Below are 25,599 nucleotides of genomic sequence, written 5' to 3'. Positions count from 1 at the left end.
TGCCTGCTCAGTGGTCTAAAGTCTAACGTTCACGAGTGTGACCGGGTCCCCACTCAGAGTCCCGCATGTGAGGTCGTGGCACGCCCACTGTTCAGGAGTCCTGTATTAGAACAAAAGGTTTGTACAGTCCTTCAAAGTTTTCATTGCTGATCTAACTTTGATCTACTCTTGATTTGAACTGCGAAAATAAACCAAGTAAGTTAAATCAAATAAAAAAACACAATGCATGAATAACATCTTGGATTCACAAATCAGGACAACAACAAAATTTATTAGTTTAAGATTTTACATAATAACACAGCTGAAAATAAGAATAAAAGGAGTTAATTTCACTTAGTTTCAAAAGTCATTTGTGTAAAAAGAGTAAGAGGATTATGTAAACAAATGGTAAAAAAAGTTAAAGAAAGATAATCAAATGAAAATTTATACCATCCAGAATAAATTCTGGTAATTGCTTTCTTTAGAACGCAAAATTAGACTTTAGACGATTGTTAGCTTTAGTTTTAATGAGTTTAAGAAGAATTGGGTTTGGTTGTTCCCTAACCACTTTGAGAAACTTGAGGATCTCTACTTGATGTGTTACGTCAGTGAGATGCTGCGAAATCTCGCAACTGAATGACCTCATTTTTCCTCAAGTGAGGATCTTAGAAACATCCTCATAGAATCTACGATAGGCTTCCTTTTCTGTTATATCAAATCGATAATTTTGTTGTTTGATTATATTTTCCTTGAAAAAGCTTGGACCAGATTACTAGGCAAAACGTTGGATTGACTTCAAATTCTTTCGCTGAGATTTTACAAATACATTCTTCCTCTTTAATGACTCATATTAACTCGGCGCCCAAATACTGTGAAACTAATCGTTCAAATTTAGACGAAAGTTCTTATATATCAAATCATCTGTTTTGGTAAACACACGTATATTAACATTCACAGTCAGCCGTAAGGGGTGTTTGTCAACCTTGGATTGTGTTAATAACCTTACTATTCCATACATCTGTCGCGTGTCCCAAACTTTGGGATCACCAATTGTAGCGTGGCGTCGAGTTGGGATTAACTATGAACACCGCTACCAAGAAACACGTGCCAAATAGATCAGAAGGCGTAAGAAGCTCGTTCCAAATGACTCCATAAAATCCTCGAGAAGTCAAATATCAGAAGGCAATTAATGGACCAAGTCGAGTTATATTTGCTGGCGATCTCGTGGCATCGAAAGGATACCGAGATCGTGCCAGGACACAACCTTGGTTACAGAAGGTAACCGAATTCGCGCGAAGTTACAATCGAAGTGTCAGTATAAGAATGGAAGCACAAAATAGCTGTCATTAGCACAGTCAAACAAAAGCACGTTAAAACAAACACTGGTACAGTTGGTTATAATAATAATTGTTTTTATCAAACCAGTCGTGTTCTCGTGATAAACGTGAGTCACTACAGGAGCCCCCCGCTAGAAAGGGTTTACACTTTCGATAAATAGGGGTTTGAATCGTGGGACTGATCGGCTGACGAGCGATTGTAGGACGGAAGAATTGGCGAATAGGAAAGCGATCGTTGATCGTCGAGTTGCCAACGAAGGTCGTTTTCGGAGAACGGTACCAGGAGCGATGTGTTGTATTTGTTGCTTGAGTCGGCATGCTACCAGAGTGGTTTGTATCCAGAATCTGAAGAGGGCGTTCGTACGGGTCCGGACCATAAACGCTGCAGACGAAGGACGAAACCACGTTGAGCCAAAAGACCAGAAGCGACCATAACGACCAAGTTCGAGACCAAGCGTATGCCAAGCATTCGAAACCAATATATCGACTGAGTACGTTGACAAGAGCGTGGGTGATCAGGCCAGCTTTCACCAAAGTTGACTGAAGTCGACGGAACCAAACGGAGATGGTCGAAGGCGTGGGCTCAGGAAACAAAAAGAAAATCAAAAAAGAAGAATGTAGCATGCGTGCAGTATAGGAATAACCCTACACCGTATCGGTTGTTCACTGTGCGATTAGTCGCGGAAGCGTACGGGTAACCGTACTCGGCGACCGGAACGTGAGACAGCAGTCTCGTTCGTATCTCGTGAGCCTGCAATCTCATCCGAGGTCAGGCGGCGTGGTCTGCTGATCTGGACGTGAGACTGTCGTCTCGTCCGTAGAAGGTGCAGATGACGCGTGCTGTTGACCGGGACGTGAGAATGAGGTCTCAGATGCTTCTAGCGTGGGACCTGAAGAAGATTTAAGGATCCCGCTAGGTTTAATAGGTCTAGCATTGAATCTCAGGTTACCAGATAGGGCACTATCATCGACGTGTGCTGGTTTGAGATGATCAACGATGACGATCTCGACGCGTCCATATCGATCAACCTTGAAGGTCTTTTCGTGACGAGCGATCACGTGAAAAGGGCCTTCGTAAGGTTGTTGCCAAGGTTTGCGTACCGAATCTACTCGTACAAAAACATGTGAACAGGTAGATAACTCTCGAGGGAGAGCGACCTGTCGATGTTGTATTCGAGTTGACACCGGAGACAGCGTTCACATAAATGCAGACAGTCGTTGGACGTAGTCTGATTTAGCGAAATTAGGTCTGCTCCGTGGTGTGAAGAATTCTCCGGGCAGACGCAATGTCGTGTCGTATACCATTTCAGTGGCGGAACATTGTATATCTGCCTTCAAGCTCGTTCGAATACCTAAGGGGACGAGCGATAAGGTTTCATACCAGTTGTCGTTCTCGTGTGCTCGTAGAGCACTTTTACGTTGGCAATGAAACCGTTCAACTTAACCATTTGATGCTGGGAGGTAGACGTTAATGTGTATGCGAATGCATTCCGTACCAAGCAGCCGGGTCAGCGAGGAGAATAAATAATAGGGGAAAATTTCTCGAATAAAGCGTGGAATTCATCGTCACGCGAATAAAAAGTAACAAGAGTTCGGTACACATAAATGGGAGTCTATTATATTACTATTCTTATCGTTATCCGTCATGTCGAGTATATTATATATTAAATATGAAAATATACGACAGACGTGGATAGATAAATCATAGACTCACCGAATTGGCTTCTTTGGAAGATTTGACCAGAAGCAGAGGCGTGTTCCAAAATACGGGTCACCAATTGTCGCGTGTCCCAAACTTTGGGATCACCAATTGTAGCGTGGCGTCGAGTTGAGATTAACTATGAACACCGCTACCAAGAAACACGTGCCAAATAGATCAGAAGGCGTAAGAAGCTCGTTCCAAATGACTCCATAAAATCCTCGAGAAGTCAAATATCAGAAGGCAATTAATGGACCAAGTCGAGTTATATTTGCTGGCGATCTCGTGGCATCGAAAGGATACCGAGATCGTGCCAGGACACAACCTTGGTTACAGAAGGTAACCGAATTCGCGCGAAGTTACAATCGAAGTGTCAGTATAAGAATGGAAGCACAAAATAGCTGTCATTAGCACAGTCAAACAAAAGCACGTTAAAACAAACACTGGTACAGTTGGTTATAATAATAATTGTTTTTATCAAACCAGTCGTGTTCTCGTGATAAACGTGAGTCACTACACATCTTGACCAGTTTAAATACAGGACAAGTTTTGATTAATGTTATATTCTGTTTGACGAACCACTAATTTTAAACGCCTTTTGTCCCATTTCTACTTGATAGACGTTCAATTATCTTACAAAACAAGATCGCTATTGCTTATAGTAACTCAACATTTGATACGACCTCGCTTTAACGCGACTTAACACAATATCTTAGTAAAACAGCCAAGCATAAGGTGAATGGGATTTGATGAGATGCAAAAAACGAGAGATGGAAAGATAAGAAGGTTTACTGATCACAAAGTTAGGTAGTCTAATACTTACAAAGTAAGCTGTTTACATAGATTTGTATTACCAGGTTAGCCTTAATTTACTTGACTGTACTACTGATTGATCACATAGACTAAATGAAAGAACTTAGTCTATTAAAAATCATAGTCTAAAAAAGACAACATAAATAAACATTCCTGAACAGATAAAATTAATTTAGCCGCCCTCTTCTTGACCTAGTTTCAGTACAATACACTCATAAGACAGATTCGGTTCAAGTTGGAGGGAAATAATCAAGCAGTTTACTGTCGGAACTAAAGTCTGAATTCATCCAGTGATCTCAGTTTCCTGTCTAGCTGTCAAAGGTAAATAAACAAGGATAAATGTTTAGTTTCACAAGGTTCATCATGTAAATTATGTTGTTTTACATCTGAATCAAAAATTCACTTGAGAATTTCTCACATGTCCACATACACAAGCTCGAAAATGTGAAAATATATGATAAACATTAAAACTGGTGTAATTACCTTGGTTTGTAATAAAAGAAATCTTAAATAGAAGTATTATCTAAAATCATTATGATACGAACAAAGTAAACAACTAAGAAGTAATTACAATACTGCAACAATAAAAATAGTATGGTTTGTTTAGAATATTTGGATATAAAACAGCGCTTATATATTTTTACCAACATAAATAACAGTTGCAAGTTTAGGGATGTGGAGATTGTTGAGTTTCATTGAAATCAGCAATCTATCATTGTAAGACCACCACTGAATATATGTAAGCAGTGTACGACAGTTTTGTCACAGTAAGGGACTCCTCGGTAGTGTGTATGCATGACCCTGTACGCGGGAATCAAACACAGGACCCTCGATCTTGTTCATGAATGCTGAACCTCTGGGCCATTGATCCGGCATCCAAAGGTTTTGATGTCTAATCTGTCGAGTGTGAAGCATTTATTCACTGAAGACAGTGAAAGATGTTTAGGTAATATCGTAGATTGGTTGAAGTTAGACATTAATATTGTTATGAAAATTGACTGTTTATTTGTAGATCTTCAAAGTTAGGCTACAAAATACAAAATTTTTCGTTTAAAATCTATAAATCCTATATAAATAAAATAACAAAGTTGTGAACCCAAGACAGAATGCAATGATACTATTTTATAAATCCCTTGGGTTATTTCATATTTATATTCATACTTTAGGACAGATCGAGGTGCTTGATCTGTGTGTTAAGTAGAATACTGGTAAAAGTTCCATTTCCATAAATTTCCTCAAATATCTTGGAACTTAAATTTGGTAGATGCAACACGAGCATTAAAACCAGTTGAAAAACATTCTTTCACTTGTATTCAAATTCAGTACATAGTAAAACTTTCACTACAAAATAAACGGAGTTAGATGGTGGCTGGTAGCGGAATCTAGGACGCGCTTTTCGTGCTCTCCCGAACTCGTCAGCTATATGTACCTTCATCCGAGTTGGTGTTCACTCCGGGACGCAAACCAAGTACCATCCACTTCAAACGCCATCACGTTGTTCATTCAGCTATGGAGTCCAGATACCCTCTGGCTTATACAATGGGATGTAGTTTAATTTAATTTATATATTGGTTGTTTGGATTTCATTTCTAGGCACCGTCCATCTCTGCTTAAAATTTCTGTGATTCGATAGCAATATCGAGAAAATCCGCACAGGATGCAAATATACCAAAAGAAACTAATCATTTACAGTCCTAAACATCAACGGAATGATTCAAATAAATAATAGATGAACTAAAATCATTATTACAAATGATGTATATTTGAAAACTGATTTATTGTATATCTAAGTAAAAAATCATCAAAACTGATAACAATCTAAGGTTATTTTATAGGAAGGAATCCGTGTTAGGCAGCAACAAAAATAGTACAATAACAGTTCAGTGAATATTTATCCTTTTCAACTATTTTTAGACAAATAAACATCCAAATTAAAATGTTAAGACAATCTTAATATGTTACCTAAAATTAAGTAATCAATGCGATCACCTACAGTGTTTACTTTCAAGGATAGACAAAAAAACGAGCGTACTGTTGCCACTCAAAACAATATATTTGATGACACTGAGTTTATTTAAAGCTAAGGGATTTAATGGTTAAGCTCTGGTAATAGTATTGTAATGTACGCTACTTGTGTTTGCAGATATAAGTAGTATGTAACAGCAGTCAGAAGTCGAATGTCTGCCAGCAGAATGTTGAAAAGATTGAAATTAGTAGAAGAGAAAAAGTGACTGAAAGTTATCATGATTACAACAGGAATGAAATAACAATGAAGCTTATAAGAGACAATTCAAAAATGATATACAAATAAAGTATTTTATGTGTGGTTTTGATATTTTAACAAGACACTGTGAACTATTACTATTATTATTAGCTTTATCCAGTATTATATTTTGATACAATATACAATTCTCAGCATAGGGTATTTCAACAAGTTTCTTATACAAAAAACAAAAACAGAAACAAAGACAAAAAAGGGAAAAAAGGTTTAAAAACATCTGAAAAACTGTACGATTTGCCAAATTAGAGACATGTTTAAGAATGCAGGTTATTGACTAGGTTAACTCTAACAACCTGTTCGTCACAGAGTATATTTGTTAGGTAAGGTATTATAGAACTTTTATACGTTTGCTTGCGTGTATGGATTTTAATGTAATTACATCTCGTTCTACCAGAAGATATACAAGGAGAAAGATATGAGTGAAGGGGATGGTTAGTATCTGATAAGATAACACTTGCCAGGAGCTTGCATGACTTGAGATGTCTATCCACAACCAGATTACTAATGACCTCAAAAGATTCATCACACACCTTGCCAAGTGCCTTCAGCACTCTCCGTAATACAACAAAGTCTATGCCTCAGTAAAAGTTGATCTTTCCTATCTAAATGTTTGTTCACTAACCAATTCATTAAAAGGTTTTTCTTACTTTAATTTAATATAGTTCACCATAAATTCATAGAAATTATGTTCAATCAAATAAAATTTAATTAAATCTTACACAGTTTAATTCATATTTTTCTTAAATTATTTGTATATATTCATTTAAATTCAATTTATGTTTATTCAATGTCCAATAACTCATTTATTAGCTTATAAACTCTAATTATAATTTATTAAAATGTATATCATCCTTAGGAATAGATAATTAATTTGAATTATTCGTCATAGAAACCCTTTATTATTATTATTATTATTATTACCATTACTATCATCACTCATATTATTATTATTATTACCATTATTATTATTATTATTATCCATTACTCAAAAGTTCATGATTTTAATTTATTATATGTGAATATAATAAATAATTCATGAATTATTACTTGTTTAAACTCATGTGAATAAGTGATCTTCTTCTATTCTTTCTTTTCGTAATTAATGTATCATAAAACTTGAAATTGTAATACTTTCTTTTTTCCTAAACAAAAAAACAAAGAAGAAAAATGTAATTTATAATTTGAGTAATTTCTAAATATTCATTATTATAAATAGGTCATTTCTTGGAATTAGTAATTTGAAAAGATTATTGGTTCATTTTATGTATTAGAATACCTCAATGTATTATAAGCAAAAATTGAGAGTGGTTAGCAATGTAATTCACGACACTCATTCTATCCTATTTGGAACTTGTCAGATGGATGTGCCTGCATCTCAGAATCGATATTTACCCAGTAACATTCGCTTAAAACGCCATTGCGTTATCTATTTAACTACTGAGTCTTGATAGCCACTTCATTGGGCAATAGAGTGAAGTTGGAATCCGCTTTGTATTGTTTGGTTGTATATTCCCATTAATGTTTAAGATTGCAGTTGATCAGTCTCTTATTGGCATCAACGCTAAGATGCAGGCACATTCAACTGAGGAGTTCCAAATAGGATGAAATGTGCGTCGTGGATTTCACTGCTAGCCACTATCCATCTATGCTTATAATGCTTGTGAATTAAGGCATTATTGAGGCAATACTCACAGTATGCACATATACTAATAACAGACTGATCAATTGTAGTCTTAAACATCATTGAGAAGATTCAAGTAAACAATACCTCCATGTATTGGTTATCATTTATTTTCAATCTGATAAATTTTGATGTAAAATAATTACACAAATTGAGCTATCAAAAGTGTTAATCATAGATGATCATCAACTATTGTGTTTACAAAAAAATCAATCATATGAGTTATTTTTTTCCTGCTCGATTACTTTTTCAGGAAGAACCTTTACCAGTTTGCTTGGGTAAACGCTGGAATGATCTGGATTTTAATACCTAAGATTGTTGAAATATAATTTTTACATATATTTCCAACATTCTCAAGGTCCAATTTTTGCCAAAACATTAGTTGAAATGTTCGTGTAAGATTGACGACGTCTTGAAAATTACGTGTGATGACAAAGCAGCTAAAAAAAGACTGATTTCGGTGTGCATCAAGAAAAGATTCAAACAATCGAAACTGAGACGAGACAAGATTTTTGACTAGGATGACAAATTTTCAGAAGTAGATAGGCTTGATATATTCAGTGTTTAATAAAATGACGTTTTTAATGCATTCAGTTCGCGTAGTTTTGAGACAAACTTTGTATTGTTAATTGGGATTGATTTACTCAGCTATGTCATTCTAAGCTCACTCAAAATGACACCATAATTTACTATTCCTAAGTTAATAATCATTCGATGGTAGTTACACTTTAGGAAAATATAAAAACATCACAAAAAACCGAAATTTTGAAATACGTCTGTTTAGAAATGCTAAAAATTAAAAACAATTTTATAAATTCATAAATATTAGAATAATTACCATAAGTAAGCATACTTCATATTCCTAGTCCCGTATAGTTACACTCTGTTGCCAAATTTCTCGTAAAAGAATAAGTTTGTAACATTTTGGCAATGGTTTGAGTAAGCCGTACCATACAATGGAGTTTATTTCGAAACAGGTTAGAATAAGGATAGAACAAAATATTAGGGAAACATTACGGAAATGTTCAACAGTTTAGGACATTTGTATAATATTTCACTCATTTTGCATTCATGTATTTTTTTAATTTGAATTGTGAAATTAAATACTGAATGATGTTTATTTCTTAAAACTTACTGGTGAAATTATTTAACTTATAATTAACACCCTTATTGTCAAGACTGTGTACCTGATTAATGTACTACACTATATAATGTAGTGATCAGATAAGAAAAAAGGGAGGAACCTGCTTTATACAACATTTGGTAAGTGGTAGAGATAGTGTATAACAATGAAGTTGTCAAAATATAAAAATCGGTTTATATGTTTTAACTGGACTTTTGAAGTCAAAATCTATTTTGATTAGATTTGTATCAAGAATGATGGACAATAATTAAAACAGTTTTGGACTTTGTTAAAACTTTGTCATGTCACTGTATCAATCGAATAGTTACTCTCTAGAATATCGAATAAGTATACCTGAGAAGTTGTATTAGAATGTATGGTTATAAGTGATTAGAAATAAAACGATTCAGTTGAGGTGTGTACTACGGATGTCGACAGATATAAGCAGTATGTATCAACAATTGAAAATGCAATACCTGGAGACAGAAGGTCAAAAAGATCAAAGAAAAGAGAATGAGAACAAGGAACGATGAGTGTGGAAGCCAAAGAACAATAAAGTCTGAGACGATTGGTTGACATTTTTCAAATGAAATATTTACTGTACGGTTCTTAGATTTTACTAAGATATTCTGTAATTTTGTATTCAAATATATTCGGCTGTCCTCATTTGTGTTCTCGTTCACTACACGGTTATTTAATTTGTAAGTGTATATTTCGTTTAGTTCATTATCCAAGTGTTTGATTTGTTAAATGTACAATGTTACTTTGTATTCTCTATAACTTAATTTATTAAATGTTTACCTCCATGTCATCTCCAAAATGAAATCTGACACTAAAACAATTAAACACTTATTAAGCTTGTGTTTATATGACAAAAGAAAGTTACTGAATATTATCTGATCAAAAATTTCAGTTCATTTTTAGATCCTGAAGATTCAAAGTGTCATTGATTTCTTATTCTGTCGAGTATTGAATATAAATAAATATATTTCCTAAGTTTATGGTTCACTAAGTTACTGTTAACGATAAATGACACTGGCCTGGAACACATTTTGATATATCAACTTAAGAGCTTATATGTACGCTTACTTACCGCAATAAAAGGTTATTTTTTGCATTAGAATTAGAAAAAAATGGTTTTAATAAATTTTCAGAAATATACAGACTCTATAAGCAAAGATGAATAGTGGCTAGCAGTGGAATCCAAGCCGCGCATTTTGTCCCATTTGGGACACGTCAGCCAGGTGTACCTGTATTTTAGAGTTGATGTTCACTCTAAAACTCAAACCCAGTATCGTTTAGCATGTAATTCGCAGAACCAATTATGTAGTGTTACAACAAACTTCTCTTTAAGATGGTGGAGGAGATTTGTAGCTTAGGTGAGTGATTTGGATGGAGTTTTGTTCTCTGAGCTGGATGGTTTGGAGCTGATAATGTTGTTCAGAAGATCGATGAAAGCTCTATGACCAAACCATCCGGCTCACAGAACAAAACTTCTTTTTAATATATATTCTAATTATTTTCATGTCCAAAGATGTATATTTTACCAACATTTTTTAGCATTCAATATCTAACACCTATGTTAAATTTATGAAGTTTATTATGAATTCGGTTACCTCAGATTAATCCATTCATCCCATATTAAACGCATTAATTCCAGTGTAACTCCCTATCGGTTAATCAAAAGGCAAGCAAGGAGTGAAATTTACCAACAATTCTAGTGTTTTGGTTTATGCTTTCTGGTATTTAACGTCGTGATGAGTTGTATGCATTTTACAAAAATTTGTAGATGTATACAATTATAATTCATAGTTGTTCCCTACAGAAAAATCTGAAATAGAAAAACACACAACAATATTATCATAATTCAGCCAGTCAGTCAGTAACAACGTAGAACAGTACATCAGTTCGAGTTGCCATACCACATTAGCACAGAGATGCAGTTGTCAATTCAAATCCCGTACTGGTAGAGGTAGTAGAAGTATATGCAATACTCGAAAAGATTAGGGTTTAAAGATGTTATTCAAGGAGTATAATCCAGCGAAATAAATTTGGAAAGAGAAAAAAAAGGAAAGGAACATGACAAATTGAGAAGATTAACATCTGGAAGAACACAAAGAGTGGATACATCTGTACCATTACAAACGATTTCGATCCATGTCATTCATTATCACAGATAAGGAATAAATACCCAAATATTTGAGTGATCCATCTAATATTCATATATTTTCAAAAAAAATCAAATAACTCTCTACAAACACAAAAAATGAAGAATAAAATTGTATTTAACCGCCATTCATTTTAAAAGTCTAAAAGTGGTTTATTTTAAATAAAATATTTTTAAAAAGAAAATTATCATTGAATTTTGTCTTACATTCAGTCTTAATAGTCACATTATCAATATGATTATCTTTTTTTTAAAAATATATTTCAATGAACAATCACTTCAAATAGTTTCAAACTGTACAATAGTTAATATGAGAAAGAATAAAAATAAGAAAGAAAGATAAGGTTATACAAACTTTTGAAATACACTTCAAAACATTCAAACTTTTGATCACTTCAATTGATACATACATTATCATTTATCATGATTATTCAAAATGAATAATAAAATATACAAATTATAAATAACAAATGTAAACTAGCTTTAAATATAAGTAATATGTATAAGTAAATATGAATATATATATACATATAAATGATATGGAAAATATGAAAGTGAAGTTGAACTAACTTGCACATTTTCTATAATAGAAGATCTTTAAATGATACAATTACTCTTTTTGTTTTTTGTTGAAATATTCCATGATCATTTTAGAATTAAAATGAAGATAAAGTACGGTTGTTTAGTCATTATATGAAGAAAGGATTAACATTTCTAGTATTTTATCGTGGGTTTGAAAATTTTTTTAAAATCTACATTGAAGTAGTCAATATCAGTTATGAGGTAGTAACTCATTGATGACAATGGTGGGTGTGTCTCTAAATTTCGTGGATTGGTTAAAGTTAGACATTAACACTGTTGGATGCCGGCTCAGTGTTATAGTTGGTTAAGCGCTTGGCGCGAGACTGATAGGTCCTGGGTTCGAGTCTCGCGGGGTGCAGGATCTTGGATGAGCACTACTGAGGGGTCCCACAATAGGACGAACTGACCGTCCAGTGCTTCCAGGTCTTCCATGGTGGTCTAGCTTCAATTGACTCATGATCTCAACGCTTGAAATCACTACAATCTCCACAAAACCCCTTCTGATACTAATATCGGTTATTTTATATACTCAAAGAATAACACTTACTTATTGTTGCGTTCAATTAATTTTTTAACACAATGTATACTTCACTAGTTTTAACAATATATATATGCAGTATTAATGACTAAAAATCCCCTACATGAATTGCATGTTTGCATGAATGAAGTCTTATGTAAACGTTTTAAGATTAAACTTTGATAGATGTTTGTAGTCAGCTGATAAGAAACGAGTGATCTAGATTTCGTATTAGTTTGTACTCATTGGCAAGACATGCATTCAGTATTCTGAACCAAATAATATAGGGTAAGGGTAATATGAACTGGAGCCACATGGATATTATTAGGTTCCATAAGAGTTCAGGTATCCTTTGCCAATGAGTGTAAACTAGCATAAAACGTAAGAACTCGGTTTCCTGCAGATTATCTCTAACCACCTAACATCTCAGTATACTACACAAGGTGTCTCATCGCTTAGACGAATTGCCAGATTATAACTTGGTTGAAAAAAACTTGACCAAAAACAAATGACTACAAAAACATGATATTAGTTACTAACAATTAACTAATCAGATGTAAAACAAAGTCTTTTTGGAGAATATTTAGACCACTGAACCATGTCATACAAGTTTAAATCAAATTAATCAGCGATAATGGGCGATCATCTTCCATTGTCTTCAACGAGTACCTTCACGGTTTTTATTAGAAATTTCCTCTCAAAACCTAGTCAGTAGTAAGCACACGATGATTATCAGTAAAATCAGTAGTAACTTGATATTCAATGTTATCATCAAACAAACTTCAAATCGTTATATTGGATGAGCATTGAAAAGGTTTTGTATCTGGAAAGTGACATCAGATTAACAAAGTTAATAATCAGGAACTAAAATTAAAGAAACGTTTTATCCTACCTTGTCACCTTTCTACTCATCTAAGATAAGATCCAGGGTTCGGTAGATGCTGGATCTAGTACGACGACTTTATTGGGTTGAAATCCATTAGTTTTTATTTTACGTCTCGGTTAATTTTACAATGTAACTCAATAATCTTTAAAGTGATCAAATGGATTATAATTATGTCCTTATTAATGAGTAATTATGAGTCATATTCAGGATTTTTAGTGAAAATTAACAAAATTCGGAGTTTATAAAATCTTACAGTACATAAATTCAAGAATCTTTTTATCACTAAAGTCGGAAAAATCATGCGACAGACGAAACAATAAGATACATATTTATGTAAATACAGGAAAGGTTTATCAACCTCATATTGAACCATGAGAAATGTTCAACGCTATAACCGATTGCCGCAGTTAATAGTTTGATATAACTCTTAAAATCTAAACATGAAATGTTGATATCACTAGAAATTTGCTTAAAATTGTATTTAACATTATTTCCTGACTTACTCGGCTGTCAAAAATTTGAAATTTAGAAATCGATTTAATTGGTATAACATTAATAAATATATGGGTGGCCTGACTGAATATCTGGGCTACCTGTTCCTACTATTTATATATTTCAACAAGTTGTCTGTCTTTTGTTTGTTTCAACAGATCATTATGTCAATTAATTGCATAACCTATTCTGGTGCGTTTGTGAAATGTTCACGACCTTTCGCTGTACAAGTTAGGAAAGAGCACTATCAGAAACATTATTGTTGCTGGGAGTATACATCGAAAAGAACGTATATTATTCAGTTATCGATTCACGAACTGTTAACTTCTAACTGTCAACCACTCAGTATTTATATTCAGGACAGATCAAGAAACAAGAAACGGGAATATTTTGAAATCTTGTGCGCTGGTAATTCTATATTGTACCAAAGTTATAATATTGAATAAAGCTAATAATAATAATACTGCTGCAAATGATCTTGTAATCCTGAAATGTTTCATCATTCACACCCAATTTAATATCCATTAGTGTAATAAATCAACTGGATAAGAATACACGAATATATTCAACTAAATCTGAGCCCTCAATCTACGTAAGCGAGGTTTTTCTAGGAGAAACACTATCAAACAGAGATATCTTTAATGCTTTTTTAATCTTTAATAGTTGAAAGCATGAGTTGATCAGAGCTAGATCATAATGGAAAACCTTAAAGCGGTGGATGACCATTTCGTCCTATTATGGGACTCCTCAGCAGTGCGCATTCGCAATCCCACCCCACGAGATTCGAACCCAGGACCTATCAGTCTTGCACGCGAACACTTAACCTCTAGACCACTGATCTAGCATCCAACGATTTTAAGGTCTAACTTTTTTAATCGTTTAAAACTACCTTTCATACTTATGTTATACCAAACCTTTTTTATATTTCCCAATAATTTATAAATCTAAAATTTCAATATTTTTAACAGATTACATTTGATCACTGTACACTTAATCACATATCCCTAACATCATATTATGTGAATAGTCTATTACATATCATTACTAAATGAAGTTCAGTTAGGTCAATAAAGCAACAACAACAACAAAAAGAAATGACTACAACCTGCCAATATCTTTATGAAACAAATTCCTTTTCATCAGTTTATCTATATTGTTTATCGGAAGAATGTCAACAGAAATTCTATAAAACAACTTAGAACAATATTCTTTATATTTAATATTTCTTCTTTTCTATTCTATTCAATTAAATTATATAAATTACATAGAATAAACATAAACATAGCAAGTTGAACTTCTGTTTAGTTCACTATTATCATCATCATCATCATTTTCTTTTAAAAAACTTATTCTTTAATAGTGTTGTTATTATCTTTTTATCTAATAAATTTTCTTCGCTGCTTTTCTCTCTGTTGTTTACAAATAAATATAAAACTAACTATTCTGTATTTATTATAAAAAAAACTTTTTTTCTCTTTCTTTTTTCTTAATCATTCATAAATAAATCTATAAACTTGTCAAATTAATAAAAAATATTTAAAAGACTGAATTAAAACTGAAATATTCTTTCTTCATTTTTTCTTTCTCTTTTTCTTTTTTCTTTTATTGGAACAGAGCATAGTGTTTCTTTATTTTTTCTCTTCTTTTTTCGTTTTTTTTTCTATCTGGAATGTGAATGTAATCACAATATATCTTTAAGTCAATAGACACGTTCAATTTTTTCTTTAATGTTTTTCTTTTGCAGTAAATAATAGTTCAAAGGAATTTCTTTATTGAATTTTATAAATCATTCATTGTTATTCATTATTTATTTCATCTTAACCAAAACAAAAAGAAAAAACCTATAACTTAATAGCAAAGATGGATAGTGGCTAGCAGTGAAATCCAGGACGCGTGTTTCGTCCCATTTGGGACTCGTCAGCTGGACGTACCTGCATCTCAGAGTTGATGTTCACTCTGGGACTCGAACTCAGTACCGTTCGCTTCAAACGCCATCGCGTTATCCACTTAGCTACTGAGTCCTGATAGTCACTTGCTTGTGCAATGGGGTGAAGTTTAATTCATTTGATATTGTTTTACTTGAATCTTCCCATTGATCAATTTCAGTCCTAAAACATCGATGGGAAGATTCAAGTAAAACAATATCAAATGAACTATGACTTAATAGTAATATTGAAATCATTCTTTAAGAAAGTACATCAGAAAAATGTGAGGAATTCATTATATTCTCTAATATCAACAAAAGAAAGATATAAAGTCTTTCATATAATAAATAATGAACCATCTTAATTGTATGAGTTAATAATTACCTAAACTTATTAAATCAGTAAATAATGCGTAAGGAGTTTAATATGGAAAGTACCATATTCATGTTTCAATGTGTACATCAATATTAAGATGCAGGTACATTCAAATGACAGGTTCGAAACAAGATAAAACGTGTATCCTAAACTGTACTATTATTCATTATCCAGTTTTGATAATCATTGTTGTTAGAACAAATAACAGATTAAGATTTAAATAAATTGAATGGAAACTTTTGTAAAGCAACAGATCTAGTAAAATTTTCTGTAGTACTGAAGTCACTAGCGCTTCCTTTTGAACGAACAATAGTTCTTTTTTTAAAAGTTTATTTAAGGTTTCATGATGTTTAAAATTATCATTTCAATGGAAAAATTTCCATAAACTATATCGTATTTGTTTACAAATATATTCTTGAGGATAGAGTCGAAATAAATGACAATGATGATTGATAGATCAAAGACTATACACCAGTTTCATGAAAGATAATGATAAACCTATCTGTCACAGAAGAATAAATTCAATCATTCAAAAATAGGACTTAATATGTTAGGGGTCAGATAGTTATTCATAACCGATAATGACTAGAAATTACTCAAAATCTTACACTGAATAAAATTATTTGAAAAAAAACAATGTCAATCAATTCTGAAACTTTGGTTTAAAGATGTACTCATTAAGAGACTCAGATGTTGCAACTTTAATCTCTTTCAATAATGGTGAATGTTCACTCCTTACAAGTCCCAAGCTAACAGACATATTGTATTGTTATCATATACCATAATGACATCATATCGTAATGATAATTATCCATTGTAGATTTTTAAAAATCTTCAATATATGTTATATATGATACTATTTATTCTAAAGTTTATCTAATAAACTATTTCAATAAATAAGTAACTGATATCACTTGATTTCATAATTTGTGTTTACCTAAGACAATAGTGTCTAATCAAAATTTATCAATGAACATAATTTTTCTCCCTCCTTTTTTTTAGAATTGCGTCTTTTTTTTCTTTTTATATTTATAAAGCCGAATAATCATATGATGGGTATGTAAAATTTGGCTAATACCATTTTTTAATTTTATTTTTTTTGAAAATAAAATCAATTTGTTACTAAGTGAAAATAAATAAATCAAGATTTATGTGTAGTTGATAGCTTTCTTATTTCTATTATATTTTATATGTACTATTACTAATGATAAGCTAAAATTAATAACAGTAATTGTAATTTATATCACTCCCTCTCTCACTCTCACTATATATATATATATATATATATATATATACTTTCTTTCGCCTGTTACTCCCAATGGAGCATAGGCCGCCGACCAGCATTCTCCAACCCACTCTGTCCTGGGCCTTCTTTTCTAGTTCCATCCAATTCTTGTTCATTTCTCTCATGTCTATTTCCATCTCCCGGTGTAATGTGTTCTTTGGTCTTCCTCTTTTCCTTCGGCCTTCATGATTCCATGTAAGGGCTTGTCTTGTGTGTCCTATCCTCTTCCAGCGCTTCTTCCTGATTTCTTCCTCCACTGGAATCTGGTTTGTTCTTTCCCACAGTAGGTTGTTGCTAATAGTGTCTGGCCAACGGATCCGAAGTATTTTGCGTAGACAACTGTTAATAAACACCTGTATCTTCTGGATGATGACTTTCGTAGTTCTCCAGGTTTCTGCCCCATACAGTAGAACTGTCTTGACATTTTTATTGAATATATATATATATATATATATATATATATATATATATATATTAAATTTTACAGTCCAGTCAGGTATCCAAAATTTCGTAGTTTTAACATTTTTGTAAACTCAAAAGATTGTTTAGATATAATGATTTATTCTGTGTAACTGTACAGAAATAGTTTTGTTGAGATCATACATATCTTCATGAACTTAAATTAGTCAAAGTATATTAAATGAGAAAAGCCTAGTGGATAGTAGTTTCTTTCTAGTTTTAGACTTATCACTAATTTAGTTTTTGATTTACAATGAAAGAGCTGTCAGATATATTATAATTCTTATCTGTCTACCATCTGACACTAATTTTTTTTAACTAAAACTACTTTTAATTATTTCATTTATTAATCGGTGAGATAATGATATATGTTTATGTTTTATTTTAAAAATATACACAAATAAAATTTATGTAAACATATTTTACTCTTTTTCTTATGAACTAAGTTACATTGAACACACAAAGCTACTTCTCTTTCGAACTCATCTCCACACATTACCCTTGAAAAGAAAAGTGCAAAACAATCAATGACTCAATATTGAATCATCTCATTAATTCTGATGACACTGTTCAACCAGAAATGTCTTTCAAGATTATTTACATGGTCAATTGATTATTTATTGCAGAGGCTTTGGTAATTCAACATCTGTGTAATCTCTCATTCTGACATTCTCCTAATACTCTTAGATTTTAGTTATTAAGAGCTCCTTAAAATTCCTTAACTCAAAAAACCTTTTTTGCTATTACATTCACGTGTTTTATTCCTTTCTCACATTGATCAAGTCCAAAATAATCTCTTATACTTATTCTCTAAAGAAGTGACTTAAAGTGAACTTAAAAAACGCTAGAAATTCAGATTTTTGCTCACTGATACACTACGAAATCATCATTATTTTCATTACAAGTAATTTACCAATACTCAATTTATTTGTTATTACATAATCGAATCTTTTAATTTTTATATATATCTGTGATATTTCGAAATATTTTGTGATGTAATCAATTTCTTTTTTTTGATAAACTTTTCTATCTGTTAAATCATTCTAAATACAATGTTACAAGTTCACTGAATGATACTATGGAAACGAAAATCTCCTCCTGGGTTATCTTTACATTATTTGAGTCTTTAATGAGTTACTTTTAACATTTTGTGAAACTTGATTGATTGAAATGATGAATGAATAACCTAATGAATTTCATCACAGATAAATAAGAGTTATAGAATTGAAAACTTCCAAAACCATTTTTCTAATAAACAGCTGTCAATCTTTTTTTAGATCATTCTCATCTACTCACGATTTCCTACGAAGTCAAATGTAGCAGCGAAAGATTATAAATTTTAGCGATTGATTTGTCATTCATTATTATACAACCACAATTTTTATATTTATAGACTACTGTTAACTGCAAAAATTACTTCCCCATTGATTTGATGAACTCTACCGGCTACAGTATCCCATTGGAACGTTAAGAGATATAACACTTTTGTGAAAGCACTTAAATGATTCCTAACATTTCTCCAATTCATATCAGTTATTGACAAAACATTTGCTAAAACTGTACAAAACGTATACTCTAAGATATCAAAGTAAACCTATTTGTTGTCCTTTTCAATCACATGATTAGTGAAAAGTTAATAACGTACAGCAGAAATAATACAAGTACTTTATATTCTTTTACAGTAAGACTGTCATTTCTGACTGTTTTCCTTCATAGTTAAAATTAGTTTTATTTATGATTTTCGGTAAAAAATATATTTTAACTCCTAACTTTAAATATAAACAAATAGTTTTTAAATTCGAAATCTTCTTATTAAAAATAAATCACCTGTGATCATTCTTTCAGCTCTAAATTGGCTGTAACTACTTGATCTTTCACTTTAAATTGTGTTAATCTACCATAGAGAAGCTAGTCACTAAAAAAGCATTAATGTTTAATCTGGAATCCCCTAATAGATCTGATCATTATATGATTCCTGTGATATCTATGAAACTGCTAAACATATTTACGAAAAAAACATCATCTCCTTCAACAAGTAACAGGATTTCATTATAAAAATGAAAAAGTATAACCCATATAAACAAATTCTTGGCTAAAATGGAAAATTTCATTAAGATACAGATTAATTCATTAATCAAACAACTAAGAATCTATTTAGCACTCACTGAAATCTTCTAGAAATTCAAATTCAATGATTAAATACATTGATGCTATTAGAAAGACTTGAATTTCATGTATATGAATTATCTAAAATTAAATATTTACAAAGTAATTGAATCTTGTATTTTACTCATATTTAACAATAAAACAACCTTACAATCTCATAGATACAACTATCATACTAATAACAGGTCTTTTCAAAGATTTTCTTCAAATATATGTTGTATCACTACCTGCATAAAATAGAAACAAAACGAATTTCCATGATGAGTGCAAAATTAAATTATACACTGAATAGTATTATATTCTGTCATAGAAAATGAATAATAACATGTAATTGAGAAATAAACTTTCTATTATACAATTCATAAATAGAAAACAAAAATAATAATCATTATCATATTAATGTGTTCAATAGAAGAAAAAAATATAGTGTACATATTCTATTGGTTAAGAATATCTAAGGCATGGAAATACAATGAATCATTTCAGTTAGTAACATACTAACAGAATACACTATCTTTATTTCTCACATATTACATAGTACTTTCTGTATACTTATATGAATAAAGAAACACAAACTAAGCAGATGTGTATAATGAATTAGTTTCGTTAGTTAGATATCTCAAATTTGTACATATATTAATCACTATGTATGGTAGCATATCGATTTATTTCTAAGTAACATTTACTCATCCAATTCTAAAACATCTAGATTATTTATTCACAATAATGTTACATAGAACACAAACACAAATTTATGTAAATCACTGTATATTATCAATAGAATGTAAGCATATTATTCAAGTTTAAAATTTACATACAAGCCAAATAGTTAAACTAAAATATGCACCAACTATAACTCACCCGATAAAAAAAAACACAATGAGATCAATTTATCTAAAGAAAGAAATGTTGGTCAATTAAATTCTACACAATGAAAATACACACTTACAGGCAATCATGATTCCATTTTGACAATATATATATGTATATATAAATAGAGTTTAAACATTGAAATGAAAAGCATTCAGATTGAAGTTATTCAATAAAAGATTTGTTTGAATTCACTTCTTATATTCTTTATTGAAATAACATTTTAATATAAAACATGGATAGTCCAATGGAAAAATTTATTCAAATTTATTTAACTTTAATTCGTGATAATGATGAAAGTGTTGAAACAAGCAAACTTAGTGAAAGTTGTAGAAGAGAAAAACTTGATATGAAACAAGTGAATGTAAGTAGTATCGTTTAATTTTGTGTTTACTAAATTATTACTGGCAAATAAATGTTTTGTTATATACATGTATATGCATAACTATTTTGTGTCATAAGTAATATTATTTACCTGGAAATGACATTTTTTACAGAAGAACGTTAAGCACAAATTATTCTGAACATTTCGATAGATATTTACTACAGATATTGTACTACATTTGATTAAGTCAATAACCTTTCAAAAGTTTTGAAAAATTATCCTCTGGTAGAAACTCGTTAAAACATTATCTGATCGAATTCTATTACAACAAACCGTTTTGTTTTTCTTTAAGCAGTTACTCATGTTGTTGTTTTCACAAAAGAGTTTTTTTTTCTTTCATTTAAATTTAGGACTGGATTGCACTTTTTGATGTAGACAAAGATCAGAAAATCACATTTGAAGAATTTTGTCGAGGATTAGGATTGAAACAGAATGAAATGTAAGCGCAAATGTATAGATTTCATTGATAATAAACTCATTTTACTTTTTTAAAATTATTCATAAAAGTTTAATTACAGTGTGAAATATGACTTTCTCCCCTTTCAATATTATATTGTTAGTTTGAATTTGACAGTAAGAAAACATGATCAACTTAGCTAATGATGATACTTTAAACACTAGTCACTCGATCAATGTTAGTTCTCAAAACATAATCTGTTTGTTATATGACTTAATTGACACCATAAAACAATGTTCATAGACACGTTCCTATTTTACTAACCTGAAAACAAACAAATAAAAAATGTAACTAAGTTAAACATTGATGAAGTCAAGATGTTATTATCAACTAAATTGTTTGTGAACAAAACTCTATTGAGTGTTTCAAACTATTAAAATTTACTATGTCAAAATTTCTTTCTGAATGCACAATAGCGGAATGCATCAGAGTAGATTAGTTAGTACTCAACGTATTGGATGCATAATTCCTAAAATAAATAATACATTCATACTGAATTAAAACAGATTTAATAAATGAATATATCGTAACATCTTAATTCTATGTGATCAACAAGAAAAAATGTCTGTATCCAACTGATGTGTAGTAGAGAATTTCTGTTTTAGTAAAAACAATTTTAATCTCATTACAAGAATTCAATGATTTCCGAAACTCATATAAACACGTTTCTACTTCAAAACATTGTTCTTTCCAATAACCTACTTAAAAAACAAAAAGTTCATTTGTAAGACACTAACTGATACTTAGTGAAATACATACAAAATTCTCGAAGAAATCGAAAAGATCACTTTGAATTAACTATATGATTAACAACAATGAGACTCGAGATAGAATGAAACAACCAATCAGTCCTATTCAATGCTAAAATAGGTCATTACTACACACTATTTACAAAAGCTTCAGTATATCGTCATATATTATTCAGTTTAGATGATAATTCACTAATTAAACATTCTAAATTGACTAAGCTTAATGAATATATCGGTGTAAATATCACTTCATAAAATGTTCGATTTGATGGTATATGACAATGTATGTGATAAATCGATTACTTGGTCAACAGTTCATCGTAATCACACACAACTACTTGAAACTATTCAAAAATAAAGTAATTTGATAAGGAAACTAATCACCAATAGTACAGTCTATAATGTTGAAATGAATCTACTATGAAGGGATGATACTTGAATAATATTTACAATGCGGTAATAGTGTTTACCAATCTACATTTTTACTGTTCATCATTTCTGTTTCAAATCGGAATTTTACTGCTTTTATAGTTAGACGAATTCTCTACAATTGAATCTTGATGATTGAGTAGTGGAAACGAGATTGTCGTGAATGTTTGTTTTATTCAAGGAAACGGGTTATAATGGAATGTTGAAAGCATGTATTTGATTGAAGTGATAAATGCATTCATCACTGAGTTTAATTTGTGTGCATACTAGACTGTTTTATTCAGTGTAGAAATAAAGTGATGTACTGTGCTGGAGCCTATACACAGTGCTTTAGAAAGAGAATTGTTCTAGAAAGCAAGTAGAAATGAAATTGTGTAATTATATTGTGTTAATTTGTTGTTAACGAGAAAGATGAAAATGAAAATTTATCTCATTTGTACATTAATTTAAATTGATTTTTCTGATAAGTAATTTCAAATTATGTTGGAATGTATGACTGTTATGTTTTTTAATAGAATAATAAAAACACAAGAGATTCCCAATACAATAATAAGTAATATATTTGATATCATAAAAATTAGATATACTTTGGTATTTTAATAATAAAACACTCATGACACTATTTAAAGCATTTATTGTCAACATAGACGAGACGTAAATGTCATATAGAACTCAAATTTCACATTACACTTGATCTATTAAAGTTAGAAAGTTTTGCCTAACAACAAGGGATTGTAGATTTGAACTCTACTCAACCTACTAATTCTGTCAGCTATATAGGATTAATTATTCTCAAATTAGAAAATGTAATTAAAGATTGAATGTAGTAAATTTCACTTATGTGATATATTAGCGCAATACATTTTGATTAATCTGATCACACATTTACTTGCACCAAAATGGTTACAAAAACATATAGAATCAAATGACTTCATAAGAGTAGAGGATAAACATTCATCATCCTCTATTTTCAAACACATAGTTGAAACAGGTTATACGATGGGTCATAACTCGGCTTTTGTAGTGTTGAACAAAAGTGTAAAAGAACGTCTACTAAGGTTTACTGAAGACTAAGCCATACGAAAATTTAAATCCCCTTCATATATTCAAAAAAGTTTATTCTAACTTTAAACTAAGCTTATCACCCAGAGTGATGAGGTTTCAAATCGTTTTCACATTATTTTCTTTATTATCCTTGTCTCCTACCCTCCATTTCCAGTCTAGTTAACCTTTCATTTTTTCAGATATAAGTGTTCTTAACAAGTATATATTTGGCCAGATTGTTCGCAAAGTACTGCGCCAATACATCATATATTTCTGATAATCCTCGTCTTCTTATTACACTATCGAAATTTATCAAAGGAACTAAGAAAATAAAAGTTTAAAAAAAATAAAAAGAACTCACTCATCTTTACAAGTATATTTACAATAATATAAAAATGAAGTCAAATTTTGTTTGGTATATTATATACTTACTTAGTTACTTACGCCTATTACTCCTAGTGGAGCATATGCCATCGACCAGCATTCTTCAATCCACTCTGGAGAATGCTGGTCGGCGGTACATATCTTGTAACTATATATAAAAGATATATAACATTTAATGATATTTATAACTTTAATCTTTGTGAATTAATATTCTGATACAACGATATTAAAAGTCTTCATATATGTCACTGTAACAAAATTCATTTACATCATTTACAATACAACCACTAAACGTATACAGAATAATTGTTTATTGATTTGTAGTATTATAAATACATGATATTATCTATGTATCTTTGAGAATAAATGGTTGTTATTTAAAAATCAGTGTTATTCAGTCACTACTAAACAGTATATTGTTTAGTTTTAGAATCTCTTATAGGCAGATTTCTATTTATCATAATCTAATACCATGATAAGCTATAAGTTTTACAGAACCTGACTTAAGTAATTACATTCATTTGTATTTATTACAAAACACTTGTCGATATTCCATTAAAACGTTAAAAAGATATATAAGTAATCATATCAAGACATTAAGATGGTGTTTTTTGATGCTTATTTATATTATTCTACTGATATTTATTTACAATGAAGAAGATTAAACTGATAGAAACGGAAACTCTTTTAATTAAAACTACTTCTGTTATTTTTACTTCAGGCGCATTGAACGAAACCACATTAAAACTGTACAATCAGGTAGAGAACCAGATTTGCCAGAAGGAGTAAAAATTATCTCTTCAACAATGCCGAAACCAAAACAAGTTGAAGTAACACTATTATATAAAGATATATTTGATGGAGTTAAAAAAGATCCTGATATGAATAAAGTTGTAAAAACATTCAAAAGTGAATTAGAAAGACGTTATGGACGTGTATGGCAAGTCAATGCTGTGACTCACTCATACTGGGCAAGTTTCTCACATGAACCGTTCCAATCAATTCAATTCCAATATGAAAATAAGATCATTCTTGCTTGGCGTACACCAAGTAATTAAAAAAAGGAATAGAAAGTTGAAGTATGACCCAGTAACCAGGGAATGACATTTTGTTTAGAAACAAAACCGATATTAAACAATTTCAAAGTTATTAATTCTATTGATGTCATGAATAAAATATTTGTCTTTCCCTTTTCTATCTTTCAAAAAAATTTAATGTTCTTCCAAATATCTGAACAAACTACTCTCTAGTAATAATTATTATGAAAACGTTTTAAGAAGTATAAATTTAGTAAAAAAAATTACTCTTTACACTTATTGTGTAACTTTTAATCATACATTGGGCTTATTATTTGTCGGATTAGATTTATTTCATTTATTGGTGATACTTCAATAGACACCGAGGTTAACATTCCGTACAAACAATTACTATGGAATTTCAAATGATTTGTAGATAATATTCGTTGACGACTGTCATTAATTTGGTTACTATTTGGATCTAGGCAGCAATGGATA

At 30.9% G+C, this 25,599-nt stretch overlaps 2 protein-coding genes across 3 annotated transcripts; one reads left to right on the top strand and one right to left on the bottom strand.

Moving 5' to 3' along the window:
* Window positions 1-486: 486 nt before the first annotated feature.
* Window positions 487-11,486, bottom strand: MS3_00000920 (uncharacterized protein). The gene is made up of 3 exons (XM_051208490.1): window positions 8,629-11,486; window positions 7,157-7,251; window positions 487-3,340 (listed from the first exon to the last, which is right to left on the bottom strand). The coding sequence occupies exon 3, from the start codon at window positions 1,938-1,940 to the stop codon at window positions 1,350-1,352; it is 591 nt and encodes a 196-aa protein (XP_051075113.1). The 5' UTR covers window positions 1,941-3,340; window positions 7,157-7,251; window positions 8,629-11,486; the 3' UTR covers window positions 487-1,349.
* An 8,959-nt stretch (window positions 11,487-20,445) lies between these two features.
* MS3_00002086 (uncharacterized protein) lies at window positions 20,446-25,399 on the top strand (the record flags this gene model as incomplete). Of its 2 annotated transcripts, XM_012941920.3 has the most annotated exons (3): window positions 20,446-21,001; window positions 21,373-21,461; window positions 24,807-25,143. In XM_012941920.3, exons 1-3 carry the CDS (start codon window positions 20,873-20,875, stop codon window positions 25,141-25,143), a joined length of 555 nt encoding a protein of 184 aa, XP_012797374.1. In that variant the 5' UTR covers window positions 20,446-20,872. The 2 variants fall into 2 exon arrangements, with proteins under 2 accessions (XP_012797374.1, XP_051075112.1); XM_051209652.1 differs by lacking the exon at window positions 21,373-21,461 and having other exon boundaries at window positions 24,807-25,399.
* Window positions 25,400-25,599: the final 200 nt, after the last annotated feature.

Source organism: Schistosoma haematobium, chromosome 1 (genome assembly GCF_000699445.3).
Source record: "Schistosoma haematobium chromosome 1, whole genome shotgun sequence".
Classification (NCBI taxonomy): Eukaryota; Metazoa; Platyhelminthes; class Trematoda; order Strigeidida; family Schistosomatidae; genus Schistosoma; species Schistosoma haematobium.
This window is presented reverse-complemented; position numbering and strand designations above follow the sequence as displayed.

Excerpts from the sequence above, each read along its gene's own strand:
- MS3_00000920 (XM_051208490.1), bottom strand. The coding sequence starts at position 1,940 with ATGCTACATTCTTCTTTTTTGATTTTCTTTTTGTTTCCTGAGCCCACG.